Source organism: Neofelis nebulosa, chromosome 2 (genome assembly GCF_028018385.1).
Source record: "Neofelis nebulosa isolate mNeoNeb1 chromosome 2, mNeoNeb1.pri, whole genome shotgun sequence".
Classification (NCBI taxonomy): domain Eukaryota; kingdom Metazoa; phylum Chordata; class Mammalia; order Carnivora; family Felidae; genus Neofelis; species Neofelis nebulosa.
Genome location: NC_080783.1, coordinates 194,921,348 through 194,947,607, shown reverse-complemented (window position 1 = coordinate 194,947,607; position 26,260 = coordinate 194,921,348). Strand labels below are relative to the sequence as shown.

Sequence of the window (26,260 nt, the reverse complement as noted above, 5' to 3'; positions counted from 1 at the left end):
TGAGTGGAGGAGGATCAGAGAAAGGAGACACGGAATCTGAAGCAGGCTCCAGGCTCTGAGCTGTCAGTGCAGAGTCCAGACTCAGGGATCGAACCCATGAGTGATGAGATCATGACCTAAGCCGAAGTCTGAAGCTTAACTGACTGAGCCACCCAGGAGCCCTCCAACTCCATTTTAAATGAGGTTTCCTTTTACTTGTTTTCAATTGTTTGAATTTAGCTATAGCTCTTTGCTAGAACAACATCTCTTAATAAGTGGAATTTGTTAAAACTGGTTCCATATTGTTTCAATGTCCAATGTCAATGTTTCAATGTCCATGTTCAATGTCCAACTGTTTAAATGTCCAATGTCAAGGTGACAAGAATTAATACCTTGGGTCGCTGTTTCAGTGAAAAGTACACCTTGTGAGGTTTAAAAATATACATCTTTTTGGGGAGAAGTACAGGGAGACATTATATTTCTCTGAAATGTTTCAATTTATATAAGTAGAACATAATTTTTACTTGTGTGATTAAAAAAGTCATGGGGCGCCTGGGTGGCGCAGTCGGTTAAGCGTCCGACTTCAGCCGGGTCACGATCTCGCGGTCCGTGAGTTCGAGCCCCGCGTCGGGCTCTGGGCTGATGGCTCGGAGCCTGGGGCCTGTTTCCGATTCTGTGTCTCCCTCTCTCTCTGCGCCTCCCCCGTTCATGCTCTGTCTCTCTCTGTCCCAAAAATAAATAAAAAACGTTGAAAAAAAAAATTAAAAAAATAAATAAATAAAAAAGTCATAAAATATGCCCTTATTTAATCAATCAAAAAATGCTTCTGTGGGGGTACCTGGGTGGCTCAGTCCATTTAGCATCCAACTCTTGATTTTGGATCAAGTCATGATCTCAGGGTTATGAGATTGAGCCCCATGTCAGGCTGTGCTCTGGGCATGGAACCTGGTTAAGATTCTCTCTCTCTCTCTGTCTCTCTCTGTCTCTGTCTCTGTCTCTCTCTCTCTCTCCCTCCCTCTCCCCTCCTCACCTCACACCACCCCTCCCACTGTGCATGCATGTGCTCTCTCTTAAAAAAAAAAAGACGCCTTCTGTGTTAGATAGCCTCTTCGTCCTAGTAATTACAGCCTTGTATAATATCCTCTCTTTGAGTAACTTGCTTTTAACCAATAGAATATGGCAACATTGAGGGGTTGTTCTTTCTGTGAGTAGGTTGCAGAAAATCATGACCTCTGTCTTGCTAGTACCCTATCACTTTCTTGGCTGCCGTGCTTTGATGAAGTGAGTTGTCATGTTGGGAGAACCCACATGGCAAGGAACTGAAAGTGACCTCCAGCCAATGGCCCTTGAGGAACTGAATGTTCCCAACAAATAAGACCACAGACCTTGGATTAACACCTTGCTTACAGCCTTGTGAGAGATTCCTGACCTACAGAAATCATGAGATAACAAATGAGTATTGTTTTAAGTCCCTAAGTTTGAGGGTAATCGGTCATGCAGCAATAGATAACCTTTCTTTATACAAATAATGAATTTTTGATAAACTAATTAATAAGTCATCATACAAACCAATGTAAAATAAGTGTAGTCTAGATTGGCACAGCAAATATCTGAAGTCATATACATGTATTATAACCACATATGTGTCAGAACCAGCTGAGGAGCCTAACTCAGTGTTTTGCAGTCAGGGCACCCTTCAGGGAAGTGGTGGCTCTAGGGCAGGGTTGAATAGGAGTGTGTGGGGGGAGCATATGTATCCCTCACAATCGATGCCTACCCACCCCCCATCTTCAGGCTCAAAGGTGCCTCAGGATGAGAACAATCCCATACGGGGCTCTCAGGCCAAGTCTCCCCTGTCAGACTGAGAGGCCCTTGAGGAGAAACCTCTTGCCAGCCCCATCAGCCACAGCAGGCTGAATACCTCTTCCCCAGTGACTTCCCCCACATCTGTCCCCCAGCTTCCAGTCCAAAAGGGCACCTCAGACGGTATGGAAAAGAGGCCACCAGGCAATGGGTAGAATAGAAACACAAACTCAAGAAATGCATTTCTCTGCCCCAGTTTATTCACCACGGCTTGGTCCAGAGGCCAGGTTCATAGTCAACATGCAAGGGCTAGACACAAAAGCCCCCAGGACCATTGCTTCAGCCTCACTCCCTATACCTTTTACCTACTCACCCATCAGGGATAGAATTCTTTACAGATAGAGCACCCCCATTTTGCAGATAAGGAGAGTAAGCGTCATGCCACTGCTCACCCATCAGGATCTTGCATCCTCATGGCTCCAGAGGCAAAGCAGAGAGCTTGGCTACCTTAGTCCTTGGTTCTCCCCAAAATTCAACCACTCTCCTTTTCACAGAGCCTCTGCTCTAGCCTGTCAACCCCCATTTAAAGGGCCATGCAGTGACGGAAGGGGTTATGACCCAACATGCTAAGAGCTTCCAGAGGCTGGGCTGAGCTGACACTCACTGTCCCCCACCCCCCCACCTCCCCCCCCCCGCCAAAGGTTAATGTGGCTCCTCTGGGCCCAGACAGCCTGATTTCAGAAAAAACAGACCAACGTAATTTGACGTCCAGTGTTGCTAAAGCCAGAAAGGCACAGCGAGTAGAGGCACAGAGAGGAAACAGATTTTTTTTTCCAACAGCCTTGGAATACCATGCCGATTCCTTGCAAGCTTATAAGCACACATTCGCTTTCATCAGAAGCTGAAATCAATATGGTCTGCAACAGCTCCTTTGCTGTGGAGAAGGGTTGTTTGTTTCAAACTGATATTTTAGAATTCCCACTCTCCTATTCTTCACAGGGTTCTGCCGTTATCATCTCCCTTATCATCTCCCCCGTCCCCATCTCCCATGTGCCCCAGGGCAGAGTTCAAGAGGGACAGCTCTTTATCTTCTTCTCTGATCCCATCCCCCATCCCTGCCACGTGTCAATCACCACCCCCAGCTTCCCTCCCTCATACTAATTCTCTACCAATTGCTCAAAAAGCCATGGCAGGCCAGAGCAGCCACCACACTTCCTACAGCAAGTCCACCATCAGGGACAACAGCTTCAGCAGAGCAAAGTCTGGGAGGAGTGATGGGGAAGGAATAGGAGAGGTGGCCTGGGAAGTCCCAGGAGAGTGGATCAGCACAACCCACAGATAAATGACGCTAGCCCTCTCTCCAGGGAACAATTGGACCCTGTGGAGGAAAAATGGCTAGGATTGACAATGGGTAACACAGAGTGTGGATGCCCGACATACGCAACTGAATATGTATTTGCACACACCTGCTAGTGAGTCAGCCTGCAAATCCATGCTCCTAATATACCCTTCCCATGCCTGCACTTGCACACAAAGGCCTGCACACACAAGGGCTCACTCACAGACACCCACCACAAGCCTGCACACTCAAACTCATTCATATGCACACACACACACACACCTTTTGCATATATATCCTCACTCGTGCACATATATACACACTGTTGGACACCTGGTTCATGCATACATATACAAACATACTCCCTCTTACATACATGCTACACACACACATATGTGCACACCCACACACAGACCTGCACATCAGTTAGCTCATGTGTACGCATGGCACACACAAGCTGATGCACAGGTGCTGATTCACACACGCCTGGACCTGCCTACATGATAGCACGTACATACTCACGCTCATCTGCACTCATACCAGCAATAATCATGTACTTACTTGTGCACAACCACACACATGCCTACAAATATATACATGTACCCCTGCACCCCTGTGGAGGCACACCCTTAGCCCTGATCCTGGGGCCTGGATGGGACCGCCCTCTGTTGGAGACAACGGATAAGCTCCTTTCGGTTGTCTAGGATGGTGTCGAAGCTCTCCTGCAGACGGGTCTGCTGGTCAACCAACTGGTGCTGCAGGCCCCGGATCCACTGCAGCAGGGCCAGGCGACGGTACATCACCAAGTGCACATGGTGCTTCTCCTTTTCCTGCTCTTTGTAGCGCTCCTGAGCCTGCAGCTGCTGCACAGCCTGGGCCACTGAGGGCAGAAGGGGATCTGGAGGGCCTGGGCCTCGAGGAGTCCCACAGACAGGCTCAGGGCTGCTGCTGGGGCTGTCGGTGCTCAGGGAACTGCTGGCATAGCCGTTGTCCTCCAGAGGGGAGCAGACTGTGCTGGCGCCGCTCATCTTCTCCAGCTCAGCTCCGGCGATTTCTGCCCCCTCTGGTGGGCTGCGGACCTCCCCATCAGGGAGTCCAGGGGCCTGGAAGGCCTGGTTGTCAGAGGGCAACTCAGAGGAGCCTCTCATCAGGCTGGGCTCCACCTGGCCTGGCATCCCATGCCAATTCTCATTGGCATCTTTGGCACTCGCCATGAAGTTGGAGTTGCTGTCTGGTTGGAGCTCAGGCTGACATACTCCAGGTGGGCCCCCCAGGAACTGGCCCCCCTCAGCTACCCCTGGCTGGATGGCAAACATCTGGTCTGCAAAGGAGAAGCAGAAGAATGAGTCAAAGCAGGACAGGGTGGGGTCCCTGAAGTCGTGGCAGCCTAGCTGTGGGGGCAAGGCAGTGTGGAGGAGCTGGATGCTCCTTCTCAGTCCCTTTCCCTCTGGTAACACCTCCCTTTGTGGTATTCCTATTCCTTCTCTGTTGATTCGCAGTCTCCTGCATAGGGTTTTCCCTCAGCCCTCCGAGGCAGGCTGTCTCCTTATTCTGTGCACGTCTTCCCAGATGAACTAATCTTCTACTATAGCTTCAAGAACCATCAGGTGTTGGTGACTCTCAGATGTGTCTCCAGCCCAGATCCGACTGCTATCCAACTCTGCAACCATCCATAGGACCCCCAAATTCTACATGTCCCAACCAGCTCTCCCTCTCCAGTGTCCTCAGAAAAATGGCCCACCCTGCATTCATTCACTCCAGCCAGAAACCTGAGAGCATCCTGGTCTCCTCACTCTGCTTCCTTCCCCCATCTCATTGACCACAAAACACTGACAATTCTTCCTCTTAAAAACCTGTGTATGTATGCATATACGTCAACCCTCACTTGTACTTGGTTCAGGCCATTTCTTACCGGGATTACTGACTGACTGCTGCAGGCTTTTCTGACCTCTGTGCCTCCAGTTAAAAATGTAAACTTGAGGGGCACCTGGGTGGCTCAGTCGGTTGAGAATCCGACTTCAGTTCAGGTCATGATCTTACAGTTTGTGGGCCTAAGCCCCACGTCGGGCTCTGTGCTGACAGCTCAGAGCCTGGAGCCTGCTTTGGATTCTGGGTCTCCCTCTCTCTCTGCCCCTCCCCAACTCACATTCTGTCTGTCTCTCTCTCTCTCAAAAATAAACATTAAAAAAAATTTTTTTAAATGTAAGCTTGATTGGTCACAGCTCTGAGAGCCCTCCCTAAACTGCTAACCCTCAACATGGCCTACAAGGCTGTGCTTCACCTGACCCCTGCTCCCCATTTCAGGCTTGCCTCTTGCCACTCTGCCCCTCTCAGAATCCCAAATTTCTCAGAGATCTCAGAATGTGTCATTATTCTGTGTCAATAATGTGTCATTATTCACACAATTCCCTTGGTCCACAATACCCTTCCCTTCCCCTCCCCTGTAAACTCCTCCCTTCTCCACCCAGCAAACTCCTTTTTGTACTTCAAAACGCAGATGTCTGATCCCCACCTCTCTGAAGCCTTCCTGAAGTTCTTCCCACAGCCCCAGCACACATAAATAAGCACAGTTAACTATGCCTTCCCCTGTGTCCCCACTGCACTGGTACTCACTGTTTTGTTCATATCTGTTTCTTGGCCCTGGTGCATAGTTGATGGCCAGTAACTGTGCATTTAGTTGTTTTTGGTTTTGTTTGGGGACTATCTTCTAATAGCAGCTTATACATTTGGCTTCCTGACTAGATACCGAGCTCCTCTATATATCCTCTGTCATATTCCTGCACGAAGCAGGTGTCAGTACATAGTTGCTGTGAGAGTAAATGGGGGAGAGGGGCTGCAGTGGGCTATCTATGCTCATAAAGAGAAAGCCAACGGTAGCGAGAGGCTACTGCTCAGGCCCAGGGATAGAAGATATGGCTCCAGTTACCTCCTCTGCCCTAGTGAGCAACCCCACCCCCGCCCCGCCCCGCCCCGATCCCCATTGACAAGCCTCTCTTCTGACCTTGCCCTCTTCCCTCTGGGTTTACTATCTTGTGCCCCTCCCCTAGCTTGCTCCATCCAGGGGCCCCAGAGGGAGGGCGTATCACACCATTCTTTCCTCCCTAATAACCATTTCTACCGAAATTAGGGTTTGAATTAACAAGAGGTTTCTACTGACTACATATTACAAGGATTAGAAAAATGGGGGATCAGTAAGAGTGAGGGATAGTGTAAGTATAGCAGGGATTAGGAGGTCTTTATAGGTGGTAGTGGGCAAAAGTCCTCGGGGTGTAGCGACGGTTCTTTAGGGACCTACATACTACCATCCCGCTAGGCAGTCTTGGAGACCTTCCAGGCCCAAATGTTGTTTGGTTTTTTTTTTCTTTCTTAAACTGGGAGCGGCCGCGAGGGAAGCTGAGATGCAGCGGCTTAGGTGTTAAGGCTCACAGGGTTCTCAGAGATGGTAAAATGGGAACCCAGACACCCTAGGATCAGGCTTCCGTCCAAGCTAATCCGCAGTCGGCCCGGGGTGTGTAAGGCGGCGGGGGTGGGGAGATGGCTCTGTAAGGGTTGGGGAGGCCGCCTCCCTTCCTGCGTAGCCCTGCGGGAGAGGAACCCCCCATCCCTCCGCCTCCAGCAGACAGATAGAGACCATGCTTTCCTAAGCTCCCCACAGAGGGCAGCCCGGAGGAGGCTGGGATCCCCTGCTTGCCCCCCCCCCCCCCCCCCCCGTCCCGGGGGGCTGGCCCCCAACCCTCCCCTCCTGCCGGACTCACTGCCTGGACGCGCCCGCCCCGGCGCGGCTGGCTCTGCTCCCGCGGGCCCCGCGGCGGGAACTCGTCTCTGGAGGCTGGAGGGGGGGACGGGGATGTCTCGGCCTGGCCTGGGCGGCCACGCGGGCCGGGCGTGGGGTGCGGGGCTCCCCGGCGACGCGCCCAGCCCCAGGCCCGGACTGCAGAGTCGGGCGGCGTCAGCGCGGCAGACGGGGCGGGGCGGCCGGGCCCACGTGGGCCGGTTCTGGGTTCCGCCGAGCGAAAGGCTAGTCCGGCCAGAGCGCCGGAACCAACTCCCCCGCCTCCTGCAGCCGTGACCGAGGCCTGCCGGGTCAGGTCTTATCTTCCCACTGCATCCATTGGGTCCCTCGGATCGCTTTGCGTCACTGCAGATACGGTGACATTTTCAAAATGAAAATCTAATCATGTCACCATCCTCCTGCTTTTAAGCCTTTCAAATGGCTTCCCTCTTGCAGGGTAAATCCTTGAGGCAGCGGCCACAGGGTTCTGAGCCTCTTGTCCTGTCTACCTCTCCAGCTTCATCCTTTGCCCTCCATCTCTGCAACTGGGCCTCACACTCCGTTCTGCCACGCGACTTTTGCACACACGGTTCCCTCTACCTAAAATTCTCTTCCTCTTCTCAGCTTACTCATATGTCAGCTCTCTTCTCAGATAAACCTCCTCTGACCTCCTAGGCAAGATTAGTTTCCCCTTTTATATTTCTCAAGGGCACTTGGTTCCTTTTCATCAGAGCATCTATCACAATTTGAAATGATATATTCATTTTGTGCTTGTTTCATTAAGGTCACTTAATGAAAGCTGTTTTTTGTTTTTGTTTTTGTTTTTTTTTCAATTTATTTGTTTTGAGAGACAACAAGGGAGGAAGGCCAGAGAGAGACAGGGAGAGAGAGAATCCCAAGCAGGCTCTGCTCTGTCAGTGAAGAGCCCGATGCAGTGCTTGTTCTCACCAACCATGAGATCATGACATGAGCCAAAATCAAGAGTAGGGATGAGACTGAGCCACCCAGGCACCCCCATGAAAGCTATGTTTTATTTTTATTTATTTATTTATTTATTTATTTATTTATTTATTTATTTAATAAAGGCTGCCATTCCTAATCCAAAGGCTGCAGCTTTTTAAAAAAAAAATTTTTTTTTTAACGTTTATTTATTTTTGAGACAGAGAGAGACAGAGCATGAACGGGGGAGGGTCAGAGAGAGGGAGACACAGAATCTGAAACAGGCTCCAGGCTCCGAGCTGTCAGCACAGAGCCCGACACGGGGCTCGAACTCACGGATGGTGAGATCATGACCTGAGCCGAAGTCGGATGCTTAACCGACTGAGCCACCCAGGCGCCCCGAAAGCTATGTTTTAAAGAAAGAAAGAATATCTGCTCTGGGACAGGACTGGGCCTTATGTCCTACACTCAGGCCCTGGCACCTTCCTCCCTGTAGGGCAGAGAACTGCTCCATAGTGGCTGTGCCGTGAACTCTTCTCTGAAGAGTAACCGAAACTCTTCGGTTTCTACTGACCGAAGCCTGATCTTCCTCACTCCCTTCTTCCTTGGAGGAAAAGTGGAGGGTTGGGGATTCAGTTTGCAATCAGAGAATAGAGATGCAGTTGGTGCTGACTCTAATGATAAGAAAGCACTGGCAGGTGTTAGGAAAGTTAGGGCTTCTTACATAATTTCCTAAGGTAGCCCTAGAAGGGAGACGAGGACAAATTTAGCCTTCAGGGTTCTAGAAGGCCCCTTCCATACCCCCACTTTACCAAGCAAACCGAGCAATTGGCTATACCTCCTTCATGTCCTCCCCACATTAAAAACAAAATAAAACAAAACTAATATGGCTTCATCTTTAAAACATAAAACATTTTAAAATACTCTTGTCTTGGGGCACCTGGGTGGCTCAGTTGGTTAAGGGTCCAACTTCAGCTCAGGTCATGATCCTGAAGTTTATGAGTTCAAGTCCGGCATCAGGCTCTGTGATGACAGCTCAGAGCCTGGAGCCTGCTTTGGATTCTGTGTCACCCTCTCGGTCTACCCCCCCATCCCCCCTGTTCTGCTTCTCTATCACTCTCAAGAATAAATGAATAAATAAACATTTAAAAAAATTAAAATGCTCTTGTCTTTCCCTCATCTCTTTCTTTTGCTTTTATCTCCTACTCCATCTTTTTTAATTTTTAAGTTTATTTATTTAGAGAGAGACAGCGAGCAGGGGAGGTGCAGAGAGAGAATCCCAAGCAGGCTCCAAACTGTCATCACAGAACCTGATGTGGGGCTAGAACTCACAAACCGTGATATCATGACCTGAGCAGAAACCAAGAGTCAGATTCTTAACCAACTGAGTCACCCTGCTACCCAGTCCCCTACTTCAGCTTTTGCTATTTTTTTAGACCTCAGGCCCATTTCTACATCAGATGCTGAAGCCTAACTAGTCTTCCTTTGTCCCTTACCCATTGCAAGTTCCCCTTGCCTTTAGACAGGTGACCCAATGAGGTGACCCAAATCCTCACTCCTAAAGGCTCTGAGCCTGGGGGGATCTAGAGTTATGCAGGTCTTCCTGTGCCATACAGCCATGTCAGATAGTTGTTTGGTGGGCCCAGAGCTGCTCCTCTCTGCCTCTCTTGTGGACTCCATCTCTCCCAGCTCTAACCATGTGGGTCAAATGGGAGCCCAGTGAGTCCAGGCATAGGAACCGCACTCCAGGTGAGTCCCTTCTCTGGGACTTTCTGAAATAAAAGGAAGACAAAGCTGGGAAGATGTATGGGCAGAGCTTTAACAACCACATTCCCTGCCAAGTGGAAGTCAGTTTGGAGTAGGAGTAAATGATGCTTACACATAGAAGCAGAGACAAAAGACAGAAGTCCTGGTGATGTTCTGGTCCCTGTTTCCTGAGGCCTTTCTATAACTTCCAATAAGGCCCTTGTTTTGTCAAGCCCACCTCGAGTGGAATTTCCTTTGCTGGCAATCAAAAGAATCCTGATTAATACAAGAGCACAAGGTAGTGGCCCAGGGGTCCCCCTCATATACCTCTCAGCCCTCATTGAGGAGTGGCATCTCTGTTTCCCCTTGGTAGCCATTAGCAATCCAGCTTACACTGTGACCTCCTTTGAAATGCAGTGGAATCATCTCAGTGTTCCCACATTATAATCATTTCTCCCAAGACGCTGAAACCTCCTGACCTGTAGAAGCTAGAATGTCAGAAACAGGAAGCAAACTCTTCGAGAACGTCATTAGGTATACTCACGTAACACGCCACACCTATCTCTGCCTCTTCATATGGATTCTGGCTACAAATGACAAAGAATTATATACCGACTGTTGACTTAAAGCCTCTTGTACTCTGCAGGGCAGCACACAAATGGGCATAGTTCTAAATAACTTAATATCTGAGAAGTCAAGTGAATTCCCACAGCATCAGATTGTTGTAGCCTCTCTTCTCTTAGTCAAGGGTAAAGTTGTGTGGGATACTCCAGCACTGTGTAATTAATGCAGTAAGTGCTCAGACAGTGGTCCTGGCCACTCCATAATTTTCAGAAGGCTGGGAGCCTTGAGAACAAAAAACCCTAGGAAGGTGGGGGTGTCCATGTCTGCATGATCACAGACAAGCAGATGTATAGATGTCCATGATCCATTCACCAGAAGTTCCTGCAGTCAGGATGCCAAGGAATCAGTCATTCCAGGTAGAGCGGTGTCTGTGGCTGTGTCTACCCAGCTACATAGATTATAAAGACTGAATTGGCAAGGACACAGAAATCACTAGAGATGGCCAGTAGCAGCCCAAATAGGCCAGCTCTGGGAAGTGGGTAGATATCCTGGCAGGCAGACAGATGTCAGAGCCAAGAGAGACTAGCAATGAGTAACCAGTGCTAGGTGCTAAGGGGCCTAGAGTGTCAGACAAGGAGACAAGGGAGATGAGAGGTATTTCTACCCCAGGAAATAGGACAGGCATAAGAGTTCCTTCCTCTATAGGTGGATAATTTCTCAGTGTCAGTACTTCCAGGAAGAAAGAGGTGGGTGGGATCAAGGTGTTTCAGCCTCAAAGACATTATTCCTTCCTATCCATTCACTCACATTCAGTACAGAGTGCTCACTTTGGGTCAGGTGCTGTGTTGGGGATTCAGAGCAGGATCAGAGCTGGTGGTGGCCTTGTGCAACTCCCTGTTTAGAAAGGGAAATAGAAAAGAGTGGGCTATACAATGTGTAGGTCCTACAACAGAGTTACAAGGAAAAAGCAATGAGTACAAAAGAGGGTAAGGAAAGCCTTCACAGAGGGGGCTTTAAAGGATGAATGGAAGCTCACCCAGAGAAAGCAGGAGAAAGCAGAGGAGACTGTATGTGGTGTGTATGTTCAGAGTGTGGCCAGGGTGACTGGAGCTTGAGGGGAAATGGAGGTAAGAGATGAGGCTAGAGGATAATGTTGGCCCAGTTGTGAAAGGCTTTGACCATCATTCCAAGGAGTTTGAGCTTCACCCTGTGGGCAGCAGGGAAATAACCGAGCAAGCCCCCAAAACTTCCATGTCAGAACAAGGCACAGGCGTCTAGTCCTGGAGGACAAGCTATATTGCCACCTGCTTTCTTCTCCTTCCCTGAGCTCAGATCATCTGTCAACTTCTCCACAAGGCTTTGGAAACTTAGGCAAATCAAAACATTTTCAACTTCCCAGATTAAATAAAGATAATATGCCTTGAACATTGTAATTGTGAACACTGGACTCCCAGGGCTAAGCACAGCCCTGGAGGACCTTTGATGTACCAGAGAGTCCTTAAGGAAGATTAGAAGGAAATCATTCCCCAGAATTTGCTCACCTTGGGAAAGAAGGCCTACAAAGCTGGTGACCTACTTGTTTTGTTCATCCATTTCCCTGCTGCCTTTTAAAGGTAAAATGCCACTCTCCTCTATCAAGAAATTGCTGGGGCACCTGAGTGGCTCAGTCGGTTAAGCATCCAACTCTTGGTTTCAGCTCAGGCCATGATCTCATGGTTCGTGAGTTTGAGCCACATGTTGGGCTCTGGGTTGACAGTGCAGAGCCTGCTTGGGATTCTCGCTTCCCCTCTCTCTGCCCCTCCCCTGCTTGTGCGTGTGCTCTCTCTCAAAATGAATAAATAAACTTAAAAATTAAAAAAAGAAATTGCTGTGTGATCACTTTAGGTAAGACATGTCCATTCCCCACCCCCAATATGGCTGTTTTCTCAGCTGTTAAAATGAGGGGGAAGTATATCAAATCTGAAGTTTTAAAGCTTTTTTTTTTTTTTTTTAAACCTTGGAATCTTTTTTTTTTTCCCAAACAAAATCTATGCAGTATATCCAGCTTGAGATCTTGTCTCCTCCCTGAGCCCTCCACTATAAATGGCTCCTGAAGAGGCTCACAGGAAGCTTTTAAACTCAGTCAAGGCACAATTTCAAATGCCCTGCACCACAAAAACCTAGAAGACAGATCCTTTCACTCACCATCCCTGCCTCCCCTAAAGGGAACAACCGGGTGTTTTGGAGCTGCTGGAGAATGAAAGGTGGTGTAGACTCTTTCTCCTCAGTGCACCCAAGTGGTAAATGGCCTCTTCCACCAGGAGACCAGAGAGACAAATCTTAGATCCCGAGGCTGTGGGAAACTCTACAGCCCACAACAGAGGGAGTGAGTTAGAGTTGATCAGGAGGACTGAGAGAAGGGAGTGCCTGTTCCACCCCCTTCCTAGCAGCTGCCTCTGTGGGCTCCATAATCCCCATGCCCTCTCCCCCACTGCACCCTCTGGCCGCCCACCACTCCTCCACCCACCCCATTCATCAGTAGGAGGGCACCGTATCAGTACAGCCTTTCAGGGCCTGACAGGTCCTTTCTGGGTGCCCCCCACATGTAACCACTTAACCCCCAACACAAAGGGCCAGGCTGAATGGGCTTGGAGCCGGCGGCTCGTGCAGAGGGGGAGGCCTCAATAGGATTTGGGGAGCTGGGTGTATAAACCTCTCTGCTCCAGCAGTCCTCAATGGAGGAGCTGGAGTCGGGGCATGTGCCGAGGGGTGGAGCCCGGCAGCTGCATCCCACCCCTGAACAATGATTTATTCATTCTCCCAGCACACACAGAGAAAACAGGCTTGGGGAACGTGGCCCCACAAATCGCCCGTGGCCTCAGCTGATTCCCATGGCAATCACAGCAGTTCCGAGTGCCCCCTCCCCCTTGTAATGTCTTGCCTAAAGCCTGCCCTTCCTCTTCCCCACTAGCAAGTAGAGTGCAGTATGATGTTATGGGAGGCCTTTGGTAGCCAGAAGTTCAGGCGGCCTTGCTCTGTGAATTGGCTCCACCCAATCTCAACCTCACTGTCTCAGAAAGCTTCCTGGTCAGGTTTTTCTCAAACCCATTTCACAGCCAGAGAAACTGAGGCAGAAAAAGGGGAAAAAAAAAAAAAAAGGGCACATAGCTTGACCCACCTCAGGACTGCCCCAGGGGAAGGACTGAAAAAGCAGCAGGGAGTTGGGGGTTCAGCTTGGAAATAACTGACAAGTAAAGGGGGTGCCATAAAGGCTTGCTGGGTGAGTTATTGGCTGCTAACAAAAGGTACCCTATATGTTGTCCCCACGCCTTTCCCCAGCCCCCATCCTCCAGCCACACCTGGCTCTGATTCCTGTTACAATCTTTGGGAGAAACTTTGGGGATGAGGGAACAGAATGAAGACAGTTAAGCAGAGATGCTAAAACCAGCAGATTAAAAAATATGTTGGGGAGGGGGCGCCTGACTGAGGGTAGAGCATGAGACCCTTGATCTTGGGGGCATGAGTTCAAGCCCCACGATGGAGGGGGTGTAGACTGAACTTAAATAAAAAAAAAAAATCTTGAAAAAAATGTCAGGTGGGTAGGTGGTTTCAAGAAGCTGAATTGTGACATTTGTTTTTGACTTCTAGCCTCCACACCTCATGTGTCACCAGGGCCAGATAAAAAAAAAAAAAATCATAATAAATAAAACTAAAAATCAATAATGTTAGCAGAACAGAGAGCACCAGATTGAAGTGACCATCCTCAGACTGGCCCCTGGGCCTCCTGGCCCCAAGTTCATAATTACCCTGTCACACAGAAAACAAATCTATTGCAGGTGGAAGTGTGGGGAGGTGGGAGATCCTGGCAAGGGGTTTGCCCAGCTGAAGAGGGGGAAGGGGTGCAACAGGAAGACAGATTGGCCTTTGGTGCTGGGCAGGAGGGGGGTGGTTTGAGACTGACAAAATCTAAAGCCTTGAGAATTTCAGAAAGTTTTCTTCCCTTAGACAGAAGGGTAGATGCACTAAGGGAGGTAGGTGATCCTCCTAATACTGAACAGTAGTGGTGGGAAGTCAGAGGGAAGTCAGGGAGCCCACTTCGAGGAGTGGGGAGGGCAGCTGCTATGCTGCTGCTGCCCTCTGGTGGGCATAAAAAGACAGTATCAACACCTCCAATGCTGGAAACCTGCTGGAAACTGGAGTCTGTCCTTCCCTGTTCTAAAGCCTTGTCCACCGGGACTAGCACACCCCAGGAAGCAGATGCAGAGACATTTTAGCATGCAGGACACTTATTACTAAGTGCCTTTGGGATCAGTATCTGTGGAAGGTTGGAGAAAGAAGCTAAACTACCATTCAGGTCCCTGATAGCCTCAGTCAACCCCTCAGGGAACTCTGAAAGGTTGGACGGCCCTTCAGAATTATCCCCAAATGAGCTGAGATGGGCAGCCCTTTATACTCCTGTCATTGGATGAGGGCCATGCTGGAAAGTGGCATGATCTTAGGCAAGGGGTTCTCTGCTACGGAGGCAATCCCCAAAGGGGCTGACCATGGAAGGCTGTCTGCAGAGAATGCTCCCAGCAACTGGGCCAACAAGGCCTTCCTCGAAGGGGAACAGGGCAGCCCATCATGCTCTACCCCACACATCACAGATACTCACTAAACTTGTGTTAAGTGAGTGGCATGGTTAGATCATGCCTCAGGCTCCAGACTCAGTAGGGACAGCCCACAAGTCTGTTATTCAAGCAACTGATCTTTGGAAATGGTCAAGGGAGCCTTAATGCTTGAATTCATGGGTTCATTCATTCAACATTCACTGAAGTTTACCAGTGCCAGGCCTGGAGGGAGATACTTTACAAATGGTTTTCTTTCTTAATCCTCACAACTGTGAAGCTAGTATTAACTTAGATTATTCAGATGAGATCAAGTTATTAAGTGGCTTTCACAGTCCAGCAACACTTTAAAAACTGACACAATGGGACAAGTGCTATTGCTGCTGTCAAGGGTTCTTCGGGCCCCAAAGGTCTTGGCTCTGTTCTGTGTGTGTGCATGTGTATATGTAGAGAAATGGCTCTCTCTCTCTCTCTCTCTCTCTCTCTCTCTCTCTCTCTCTGCTTTTAGCCAGAGTATTTTCTCTATCACATGGAATCCTGCTTCCATGGCCTCTTGTTTGAATTCCTTTCTAACAACGTTTCTCCCCAGAGGTAACAAGTATGGGCTTTAAAAATTCCTGGTTGTAGCTACAGAACTACCTCCTTCCCTGGATATTTAAAGGATAGACCACTCTTAATCCCCAGTGTTCTTAGGCCATCTGATAATTAGAAAGTCATGAAAGGCTGACTTCTACCCCTAATGTCTAACTTCCCGATCTGCGTGATCATGTGGGGATAACCTTAAAGGGACAAGAGTTGGAGGTTTCTGCTCCTAAAACCTCTCTGTACCCTGTACCTCTCATTAACCCGATTTTGTAGGAGGTAAGGGTTGGAGAGATAGAGAAAGTTGTCAGCTGCTGTTCTATTACAGCCCTGACAGGTTCTCATTGTTGAGAGTTCTCTGAGCACTCCCAGCCAGCAACATAAAGATTTTAGTTTTCTCATTTAGATTCCAATCATAAAGAACTTGAAGGAAAATGAGGTGGGGAGGGGGAAGTTTGGTATCATGGGGCAATTTCTGGGTCTGACTACAGAGAAACAAAGTACCCTCAATACTTCTCACCCCCTCCCAGCCACACACACACACACACACACACACACACACACACACACACACGCCTTTCCTCCTGGGCCCCCAGAACCTAATTTTTCACATTTGGAAAATCCAGATGATTTTTGCCTGGGTCCATCTGGTTTTCCAAATAACCTGTCTTTTTGATAAATAACATAAGTTAAATTAGACAAGACAAACAAAGAGGGGGTGGGCAGTCAGCTTTTTTCCTTTCCTCAGCCTCTGAGAGAAAGACAGGGTTTGAAAAACATGTACCATGACTCACTCCCAACCCTGCCCTAGCACTTTCCACCCCTTAGGCTGGGCCCAGCGATTCCCCAGCCTGCAGCTGGGAGCTGCCTCTTCACCCCCACCCAGAGCCCACCAGCCTTCAAGAACAACAGACTGTGGTTCTTTCTGAAATGAAGGGAAAGAACCCAGGTGTTCAGCCCCATAGCTTCCTCTGATCACCCTTAGGCTGTAGCTACTTCAAATCCCCTTTTCCCATTATGTATCCCACCACAGGGAAGAACTAGATCAATAAACTGAAAATGAAAACCTTTAAGGTGAGAGAAGAGAGGACAGGAAGAGGGGATGGGAAGGACATGGATAGTACAGACAGACAATACAACTACTAGGGACAGAGATCAGCACCTACATCTCAAAAGGTAAAGTCTGAGGTGACACCAGCTGTCCATAAAGCCACACCTATTTCCCCAGCTTGCTGAGAGTGTCCAGGTACACAGCTGGCTTCCATCCCAACCACTCCCACCGGTCCCAGCATAGAGCCAACCCAGGCAGCATGGGCTGGTGGCTCTGGCAAGGCTTGACTTCTCCCACTCAGCAGATCATAATGAGGCATGAGCCTCACCCCATCCTCAGCAGTGGGCTAGTGGGCATTAGTGCAGCCTCTTACATGTACTCAACCATTTCACATTAATTTGTACCTCTGATCCTAACCACAACCCTGTGAGCTAGACCAAGCCATTTCACTCTGGCCTCATTTTCCAGTTGAGGAAAAAAGTTCAGAGAATGAATTATCTAAGGTCATGCCACTTGTAAGCTGCAGAACAAGGATTTATGGTTTCACACAGCTATCATCTCTATTCTATCCCACACTGAAAAGCTTCTTTGTATGCAGTTCAGCTCCAAGCTTTTCACCATTAGCTCTTCCAGGCTTCAAATCACTCCTTGCTCAGTATTTGTTGAGTAATTCTATATGCCAGGTATGGCACCACCTATGCTTTTTTTTTTAAAAAGATTTTATTATTTATTATTATTTTTTAAGTGTTTATTTTTGAGAGAGAGAGAGAGCTCAAGCAGGGGAAGGGGACAGAGGATCCAAAGTGGGCTCTATGCTGACAGCAGAAAGCCCAATGCAGGGCTTAAATTCACAAGCCATGAGACTCAACCGACTGAGCCACCAGGTGCCCCTAAAGATTTTAACTAATCTCTACACCTAACATGGGGCTTGAACTCACAATGCTAAGATCAAAAGTTGCATGCTTTATGGAGTGAGCCAGCCAGGCACCTCTTTCCATTTTTTGACAAAACAGATATGGTCTCTGTTTTTACAGAATTTAGTCTAATGGGGGAGGCAGACCTAAACAAACATTAAGGTGACAAACCGTGATAAAAGATCCAAAAGAAAAGGAAAACTAGCAGAGGTAAACTGATTAAAAAAGGGGTGGTAATGGAAGGCTTCTCAGGGGAAGTTAGATCTAAGCTAACACCTGGAGATTTATACATTAGCCAGACAAAGATGAAGCGTGGAGAGAAGGGCATGCCAGGAAAAAGGAAGAACACTCTGGAAGGCCCTGATGTGGAGGAAGAGTGGAAAGGAGGTTGAGAGACAAAGCTATATCACAGAGGGCCTTGTAGGCTTGAACTTCATTCCGAATGCAACGGAAGACATCGAAAGATTTTAAATGAGGACATGGCATCCTCCAATTTATGTTTATACCAAGGTTACCCTCTGGCTGCTGTGCATAGATTGAGTGGAAGGGGAGCAAAACTGAGAGAGAGATCAGGAGGCTACCACAGTACCCTGGCAAGAATTATGGAAACTTGGAATAGGGAATTGGCTACAAGCCGGAAGAGAGGTGATTCAAGGTGCAATTTGGAAGTAGAAATAACAGGAGTTAATTTTGGAAGGAAGGAGATATTAAGAATGCCCTTATAGGGGCGCCTGGGTGGCGCAGTCGGTTAAGCGTCCGACTTCAGCCAGGTCACGATCTCGCGGTCCGTGAGTTCGAGCCCCGCGTCAGGCTCTGGGCTGATGGCTCGGAGCCTGGAGCCTGTTTCCGATTCTGTGTCTCCCTCTCTCTCTGCCCCTCCCCCGTTCATGCTCTGTCTCTCTCTGTCCCAAAAATAAATAAAAAACGTTGAAAAAAATTTAAAAAAAAAAAAAAAAAAAAAAAAGAATGCCCTTATAGGGGTGCCCATCTGGCTCAGTTGGTGGAACACGTGACTCCTGATCTTGGGGTTATGAATTCAAATTCCACGTTGGATGTAGAGATTATTTAAAAATAAAATCTTAAAAAAAATTTTTTTTTTATGTTTATTTATTTTTGAGACACAGAGACAGAGCGTGAAAGGGGGAGGGGCAGAGGGAGAGGGAGACACAGAATCTGAAGCAGGCTCCAGGCTCTGAGCTGTCAGCACAGAGCCCAATGCAAGGCTCCAATTCATGAATCGCGAGATCATGACCTGAGCCGAAGTCAGATGCCTAACTGAATAGGCCACCCAGGCGCCCCTAAAAATAAAATCTTAAGAAAGCGTATGTGTGTGTGTGTGTGTGTGGGAGGCCACCTGGGTGGCTCAGTCAGTTAAGTGTCCAACTTTTGATTTTGGCGCAGGTCATGATCCCAGGGTGGAACCTGCTTGAGATTCTCTCTCTGGCCCTCCCTAGCTCTCACACATGCCCTCTCTCTCTCAAAATAAACAAACATTAAAAAAAAAAAAAAAAAAAAGAACAGCCTTATAAATTAAATAAGTCACGGACATGTAATATTCAGCATGGTGATTATAGTTAATGATATGGTATTGCATACTTCAAAGTTTCCAAGAGAGTAGATCATGGAAGTTCTTATCACAAGAAAAAAAATTTGTAACTATGTGTGGTCATAGATGTTAACTAGACTTACTATGGTGATCATTTCACAATATATACAAATATCAAATCATTATAATGTATACCTAAAACTAATATAATGTTATATGTCAATTACAACAACTAAAAAGAAAATCTTTTCAACTCAGATTTGAAGGAATGATAAAATGAAATAGAATTTTTATAACTTAATAAAAAAAAAAGAATGCCTTTAGGTTTCTAGCCTGAGTGACTGGGTTTATGAAGTACCTTTTACTGAATGAGGAATGCTGGAGTAAGAGCAGATTTTTAGAAGGAAGGAAGATCACATTTTTCCCCCTTAAAGTAAGCTCTGGGCCCAACGTGGAGCTCAAACTCACAATCCCAAGATCAAAAGTTGCATACTCCATTGACTGAGCCAGCCAGGCACCCCAAGGAAGATCACATTTTTAAGATGCTTTTTAAGATCACACATTTGAGATGCTTATGAGACAATGGGCCTTTTAACGAGTTGTCTACAAACATTATGATTGTGACAACGGGAATTTCATATTTATGCTTGCAGAGTAGCACTTGGCATAATGCATTCACATATTTTCCAACTTAAGCCTCACAGTAACTCTGAGACAGGCATGAATTACTATTCTCATTTTATGCATATAAATGGAGGCTCTGAAAGGTATGGTATTAGTATTCATTCAACCTTTACCAGGCAACACTACATTCCAGGCCATGTGTCAAGGAATGAGTAGAGGGGCATCTGGCTGGTTCAGATGCCCCATCAAGAGCATGTGCCTCTTCTCTCAACAATAGCCAAATTATGGAAAGAGCCTAAATGTCCATCAACTGATGAATGGATAAAGAAATTGTGGTTTATATACACAATGGAATACTACGTGACAATGAGAAAAAAATGAAATATGGCCTTTTGTAGCAACGTGGATGGAACTGGAGAGTGTGATGCTAAGTGAAATAAGCCATACAGAGAAATACAGATACCATATGGTTTCACTCTTATGTGGATCCTGAGAAACGTAACAGAAACCCATGGGGGAGGGGAAGGAAAAAAAAAAAAAAAAAAAGAGGTTAGAGTGGGAGAGAGCCAAAGCATAAGAGACTGTTAAAAACTGAGATCAAACTGAGGGTTGATGGGGGGTGGGAGGGAGGGCAGGGTGGGTGATGGGTATTGAGGAGGGCACCTTTTGGGATGAGCACTGGGTGTTGTATGGAAACCAATTTGACAGTAAATTTCATATATTTAAAAAAAAAAAAAAAAGAGCATGTGCCTCTTGATCTCGGGGTTGTAAGTTCGAACTCTACGTTGGGTGTAAAAATTATTTAAAAATAAAATCTACACTAAAAAAAAACAAAAAACAAAAAAAGAATGCAAGGCAGAAGACAGAATACCATCTCAAATATGATATAATCAGATAGCATGACACTCTTCCCAGAAATACTCTCCCCTACCCTTAGGTAAACAAGTCTGAGGACAGGAAGCCCCATGAGTTATTAAACAAGTACAGGAGACAAAAACCAAAAATGTCCAGTTTGAACCATTAGAAATTCTCAAAGGGTACAGTTTATGGAGCAGTTGAGATGAGGGGATTGCACAGGGAGCTGAGCAGCTTGTCCCTATGGTGCTTTGGTGAACAGAACCTGATGCTTTATGGAAGAGGCCCTAGAATGGTCTGTGCAACTGTAGACTGAATTAGTGAGATCAAAGACCTGTTTACGTGAAGTAAATGCCATGTGTCCCTACCCCATGGTGTGGAACTAGGAGGCAAAAGGGCTGACATTGAGCATATCTATCTCACAGATGCATGGGCTCTCACCCCCCAGGTATGCCATTTCCAAGCTAGTTGAGCTGAGTGCTAGCAGGAGCTATAACAGCAGGCCCTGGGGTTTCATTAGAACATAGCTGAAGCTGATGGCTCAATGTTTTGGGCACAAGCATATGGGTCAGGTTGCAACTCTCTGCTCCAATCTTGTTAGCAAGGTCAAGACTCAGCTTGCCTTAAACAACTATACTGGCATGGGAAAAAGTCACCTAGTGATCAAGACTCAACTTTTCTTTCTCCAAAGAGTGCTTTCTTTCCAGAGCCTAGAACAGAAACCATACGCTCCCTAGATTTCTTATGCACTGCTTTTCTTATCCTCAGTGGTCAATTAATTCCAACCCTCTTCATCTCTCCCCCCCAAAAAAGGATATGAGAAAGCAAGAGGGGAGAAATACCTAGCCCTCCTTCCCAGTTCTTTTGCAAGGCAAAGGCTACCTGTCTTGGGCACTGTTTAAAGAGCTCAAAGGGGTGCGCTTGGGTGGCTCAGTCAGCTGAGTGGTTGAGCATCTATCTTAACTCTTGATTTTGGCTCAGGTCATGATCCCAGAGTCGTGGGATCAAGCCCTATGTCAGGCTCTGCACTGAGCATGGAGCCTCCTTGAGATTCTCTCTCCCTCCTTCTGCCCCTCTCCCCGACTCACGTGTTCGCTCTCTCTTAAAAAAAAAAAAAAAAAAAAAAACCTCAAAGGGAGGGGCATTAACTCTCATTTTGGACCCACAGCTGCCAATCAGAGGGCTATAACAACAGGTACCATGTATGTAAAGTCTCTTTACCTGTACTGAACCCAAACCACTTTGGGAGTGAATATGATCAATTAAGCTGAGAGGTCAGGGAGGGACAACTGCCCAGCCTCTCTCTCTAGACCCAGAGGGCTTCCCTGGGAGGGAGGCAGCCTGAAAACAATGCTCCTCGATATTACACAGGGACTGACCTAAGAATGAGCACCCAATCTGGATGGCAAACCCTGCCTTCAGGCATTGAGATTTATTGAAACACTACATACATATTAAAACATCTTTATATACATTTTCCCCATTAAAAGATTACAAATATACAAATTCTCTCAAAGTCAGCATCTTGTGTATTAGAAACAATTGTAGAAAACCTATACCCTAATTCCAGCAATTAAATTGGTGTTTCCCATTTGCCAATAAAAAACTGGCACAATTCATCCAATTTCTCAAGTCCAGCTCCTGTCACTGAAACCACAGTATTCACATGGAACATTTTTCCAAAGCAGCAGTGACACTCAGTTCTAAGGGGGGAAAAGATCTGCCTAAAGTTCTAAGAGCCTCATGATTGTTCAGGGAAAATTGGGAGTGGGGGGAATTACGTTCAACAATATTTTGATTATAAACTCCATAGTGGTCTTCTTTCTAAATAAGTAATGACAGATTAAATTGTCCTCTGGTCAGGGCAATGTAATAAACCCAGCTGAATGTGATAAATAATAGTTATATTTTTGTGTGTGTCACGGTGAGAAGGGAGGTCCTTGAGCAACATTGTTGCACGTTGAGAATTTAGTCCCAGGAGAGAGCTCTCTGCACTCCCCATCAGATATGTAATGTGGACAGACACTGGGTGTAACCCTTTATCTTTATCCTTGTAGTCCAGAAAATTAGGGCCAAGATCTTTCTGACTGGGGACCAACCGAGTCCTTATTATAAGGGAAGCAAATGTTAATTGGCAAGTTGAGGCTGCCTAGGGAAGATGCATGCAGGAAAATAGAAGGGGCAAGACAAATATAAAGGCCATCTATTAGTTCCCAGGTCCTCTAAGAAGGCTCTCTTTCACAGAGTCCAGGTCACCGTGGTACACATCTTAGGGTGTGAAGGATTCATTCTGGTGTCAACATTCACTGTTTTCTGTTTTTTTCTGTAATGACACATTTTTTCTTCTCCTTCTCCTCCTCTAACCACACCTTTCACACCTAACCTCCTCTAACCACCCCTATCAACCCAGGAGGCTGCTAGGACAAAATGTCAAATATATAATGGAGGAAGTGAGCCTTCACCCAAGTACCCATGAGTTATTGTTGTAAACACTGCAGAATTAAGATTAGTGGCTAACCCAGGAAATAATACTAGGAAAGGAAAAAGATGTCCAGAGCCATGCAGTGGAAAGAACTGGAATCTCTGTCCATAATCTTAATGCACTGATTATGAAGGAAGGGGGGCAGGGATCATCCACATGAACATCGATTCCAACCTTCAATGCCAGAAACTTCTCAAGCAGTCTCAACATAGGTGCCATCAACCCTGATGGTGTTAGCTTTCCAAGTATCTGAAGATGCTTTGCTTCAATCCTGAAGTACTATCATCTGTTTTGAGGCGCTTAGGTGAAGGGGATGTCATTAAAGATGGACCCCTTCTCCTTACCTAGAGAGCAGAGAAAGAATCAGGATCAGCTCAAGACCCTCATACAAGTACTTACCTTCAATTAGCTCTTTAGGAACTCATAGTTAAATCATGGATGTTTAGGAAAAAAGAAATATAAACTTTCCAGGAAAGTTTCAAAGCTGATTACCTACTGGGGGTAGCAGTCCTCTTGTACCTTATGAGGAGTGCAAGATTAACCCTGCAGCATAAGCCTTTAAGTCAGAAATATCTATATTTTCTATTTAAAAATAAATAAATAAATCTTGCTGTGGAGAGCCACCAAACAAGTCCTCAAATTCCCTACCTGAGGCTTAGATGATTCCTTCGCTGCCTCAGCCTTAACAGGAGAAAGTGTGTGGAAGACAAAGTTTCTTAAATTTCGGGGCGCACTGGGGTTGAGGTCAGAGAGGGCAGCCAGTTTCTGAAGCACGGCTTTGGGCTGGTTTAGCAGTGAGCCTGTCTTCAGCTGAAGAGAGAAGAGTCGTTTGGCATCAAATCCCAAGTGTCAAGGAAAGAATGAGAAGTCAGTCCTTCCCTGCCTCCCCCAGGTCTTGAGGGGACATATTCCTACCCCACTCAAGGAGAAAAGGAACAGCAAACTCCTTTGACATCTACTTTCATTTCCTGCAGCCACCTCCCTCCCCTTGACGATAGAGTATTCCCTTAGCCTGACCGGGACCTATATAAACTTGCAGATTATGACACCAGGTTAACAAAGTCCCCAACCAACCTGGTGAGCACTTTCTGGCCTGATGGCTTCAAAAGGATTTCTGAGTAAAGACTTTGGTTCTTGAATAACCACAGTGCGATTGGCTGAAAAGAAAAGACAGAGAGGCTTGTTCTGGGCAAAGCTAGGTAAATTAAACAAGCTAAGAAACCTGTAACTAAACTAAAGCTTAGGAACTCTGATTATTTTATACTGGTGACTTTAAACTATATTAAGTGGCTCCAAGAAGACAGACAACCAAGTTGGATATCGACAAATCATTAACAGTAATTAGAAAAAACAAGAGTGACAAAAGTACGGAATAGTCTTTAAAAGCCTCAGCTCTGAGGGTGCCTGGGTGGCTCAGTCAGTTAAGTGTCTGACTTTGGTTCAGGTCATGATCTCACCATTCAGGAGTTCAAGCCCCGCATCAGGCTCTGTGCTGACAGCTCAGAGCCTGGAGCCTGCTTTGGATTCTGTGTCTCCCTCTCTGCCCCTCTCTTGCTCGCACTCTGTCTCTCTCTCTCAAAAATAAATAAACATTAAAAAAAAAAATTAATAAAAAAAAAAAAAAGCCAGAATTCCTACTCTGAGCTGCCTTAGAAGATAAAACCAGCTACATATACTCACAAGTACAATGTCCACTGTCAAATAGTCTAAGATCCAAGAACACTGTCTTTCCCATCTCTGAGGTGCCTCTTTAAGACAGTATTGGACAAAGGCCCATGCCTGAGCTGCAACAGGCCCTAAAGGTTGGAGTCACTTCCAAGGCTCCAACACCAACAATCCAGGGGGCTGGACACAGAGGAGGACCAAGAGCTCACCATTTTTCTGTAGTGCTTTGGCTGTAACTTTCTTGGCTAGCATCATAAACTGACTGTCTTCCCCAATTTCTTCTTCTTCAGCTGCAATTTTCCCCTGCTGTGCCTGAAAATAAAAATCAGACAACATTAAAAGAAGTCTACCACTTCCAGAAATATTTAGCATAGCCTGGACCTGGGATATCATTTGTTTTCCTTTTTGCAACCTTTGTTGATTTAGACAAAAAACTGATATTGGACAAACAAACATGAATTGAACTGCCCATGGTAATCTTCTCAAAGCATAAAAGAAAATTCAAGTATTAAAAGGGACAGCAATAAGTTAGTTGCCCAAGATTTCAAAACTATCCTGACAAGCGAGGTGAGTGGGTCTTTTCCTCCTTATAGAGTCAGAATAGGCGACTTTCCTGCAGACTTCCTACCTGGTCTCGAAGCCACTGCTCTCTTTCAATTCTTTCCTTCCTCCAATGGGCTTCTGTCTCATCAAGCTGCTCTTCAATCTGATCATCATCAGAGTCTCTGTGGAACAAGTCCATCTGGGAAGCATCATCTAAAGCAAACAGTTAAGGCTATCAGCATTCTGCAATCCCCATAGGATAAGGTGCCAGACAGACACAAATGAACTCATCATTTACCATATACCAATACAAGCTCGTCCCATTCACTAATAGAAAGTAAGTTCTAGCCAGTCCTCCACAATAGACTGCTACAGTTTTGATTTCCACTCACAGTCTTAAACTGGACAAACATGTACATTGTACCATTTATTTCTAACAGCAACATCCAAGATACCTATGTTTTTCCATCGGAATTTCCTCATTCGTCCAGGACCATCACTGTGCAGATCCCCATCAGCAAGGTACCTCTCCTGGTATAAACGTAGCTGTCGCTTATCATCATCCAACATCGTTTTCCTGCAGGAAAAATATGGTGTACAAAACCAGGACCACTCTGGCTGATCGTAGGGCCTGACTTAAGAAACACCCCATTACTCAGAAGGACCTGTTGGGATACTGACATGTGTATTTTCTTGATTTGATTCTGCAGCTCCTCATCAGAAGGAAGTACTTCATCAATTTCTTCCTGTTCATATTCATCAATATCTTCCCCATCATACTCATCTTCACTTCCCACATCACTCCCTGACACTTCTGCCTCGTCCTCCAGGTATTTCTTCAATCTCCTAGAGAATAATTTTAAAGATTAGAAAATGCAATAATGAGGGGCGCCTGGGTGGTTCAGTCAGTTTAGCATCCAACTTCTGCTCAGGTCATGATCTCACGGTTCGTGAGTTCAAGCCCCACGTCAGGCTCTGTGCTGACAGCTCAGAGCCTGGAACCTGCTTCATATTCTGTGTTTCCCTCTCTCTCTGCCCCTCCCCTGCTCATACTCTGTCTCTCCCTCTCAAAAAAATAAACATTAAAAAAATTTAAGAAAATGCAACACTGAATACATACACAGATTATGGATGTAATGAGAAAAGCAGAACACAGAGCCACTTCAAATAATAATAAGCTTAAATTTATAATAATACATTTTGATAATACTTAAAGTCTATCATTTAATATATACTGTGTGCCAATAACTGTGCTTTACAAGCGTCATAG

The 26,260-nt window shown here is 46.5% G+C and overlaps 2 protein-coding genes across 4 annotated transcripts in view; both read right to left on the bottom strand.

The window, feature by feature from the left end:
- Positions 1 to 2,020: 2,020 nt before the first annotated feature.
- On the bottom strand, positions 2,021 to 7,548 carry C2H1orf216 (chromosome 2 C1orf216 homolog). 3 transcript variants are annotated; one of them, XM_058718094.1, is made up of 3 exons: positions 6,877 to 7,548; positions 3,725 to 4,442; positions 2,021 to 3,160 (listed from the first exon to the last, which is right to left on the bottom strand). In XM_058718094.1, the coding sequence occupies exon 2, from the start codon at positions 4,435 to 4,437 to the stop codon at positions 3,751 to 3,753; it is 687 nt and encodes a 228-aa protein (XP_058574077.1). In that variant the 5' UTR covers positions 4,438 to 4,442; positions 6,877 to 7,548; the 3' UTR covers positions 2,021 to 3,160; positions 3,725 to 3,750. The 3 variants fall into 3 exon arrangements, with proteins under 3 accessions (XP_058574077.1, XP_058574078.1, XP_058574076.1); XM_058718095.1 differs by having other exon boundaries at positions 3,749 to 4,442; XM_058718093.1 differs by having other exon boundaries at positions 2,021 to 4,442; positions 6,877 to 7,189.
- Positions 7,549 to 21,699: 14,151 nt separating this feature from the next.
- Positions 21,700 to 26,260, bottom strand: part of CLSPN (claspin) — a 32,486-nt gene continuing 27,925 nt past the window's right edge. Inside the window, exons 19-25 of the mRNA XM_058718092.1 lie at positions 25,672 to 25,836; positions 25,446 to 25,567; positions 25,076 to 25,203; positions 24,657 to 24,759; positions 23,857 to 23,939; positions 23,431 to 23,592; positions 21,700 to 23,126 (exon numbers count right to left, since the gene is read on the bottom strand). Coding sequence (XP_058574075.1) covers positions 23,016 to 23,126; positions 23,431 to 23,592; positions 23,857 to 23,939; positions 24,657 to 24,759; positions 25,076 to 25,203; positions 25,446 to 25,567; positions 25,672 to 25,836 — 874 coding nt within the window. The 3' untranslated portion in view covers positions 21,700 to 23,015. The remainder of the gene's footprint in view (positions 23,127 to 23,430; positions 23,593 to 23,856; positions 23,940 to 24,656; positions 24,760 to 25,075; positions 25,204 to 25,445; positions 25,568 to 25,671; positions 25,837 to 26,260) is intronic.

What these genes read in the sequence shown, in the direction of transcription:
- C2H1orf216 (XM_058718094.1), bottom strand. Translation starts at nt 4,437, where the DNA reads ATGTTTGCCATCCAGCCAGGGGTAGCTGAGGGGGGCCAGTTCCTGGGG.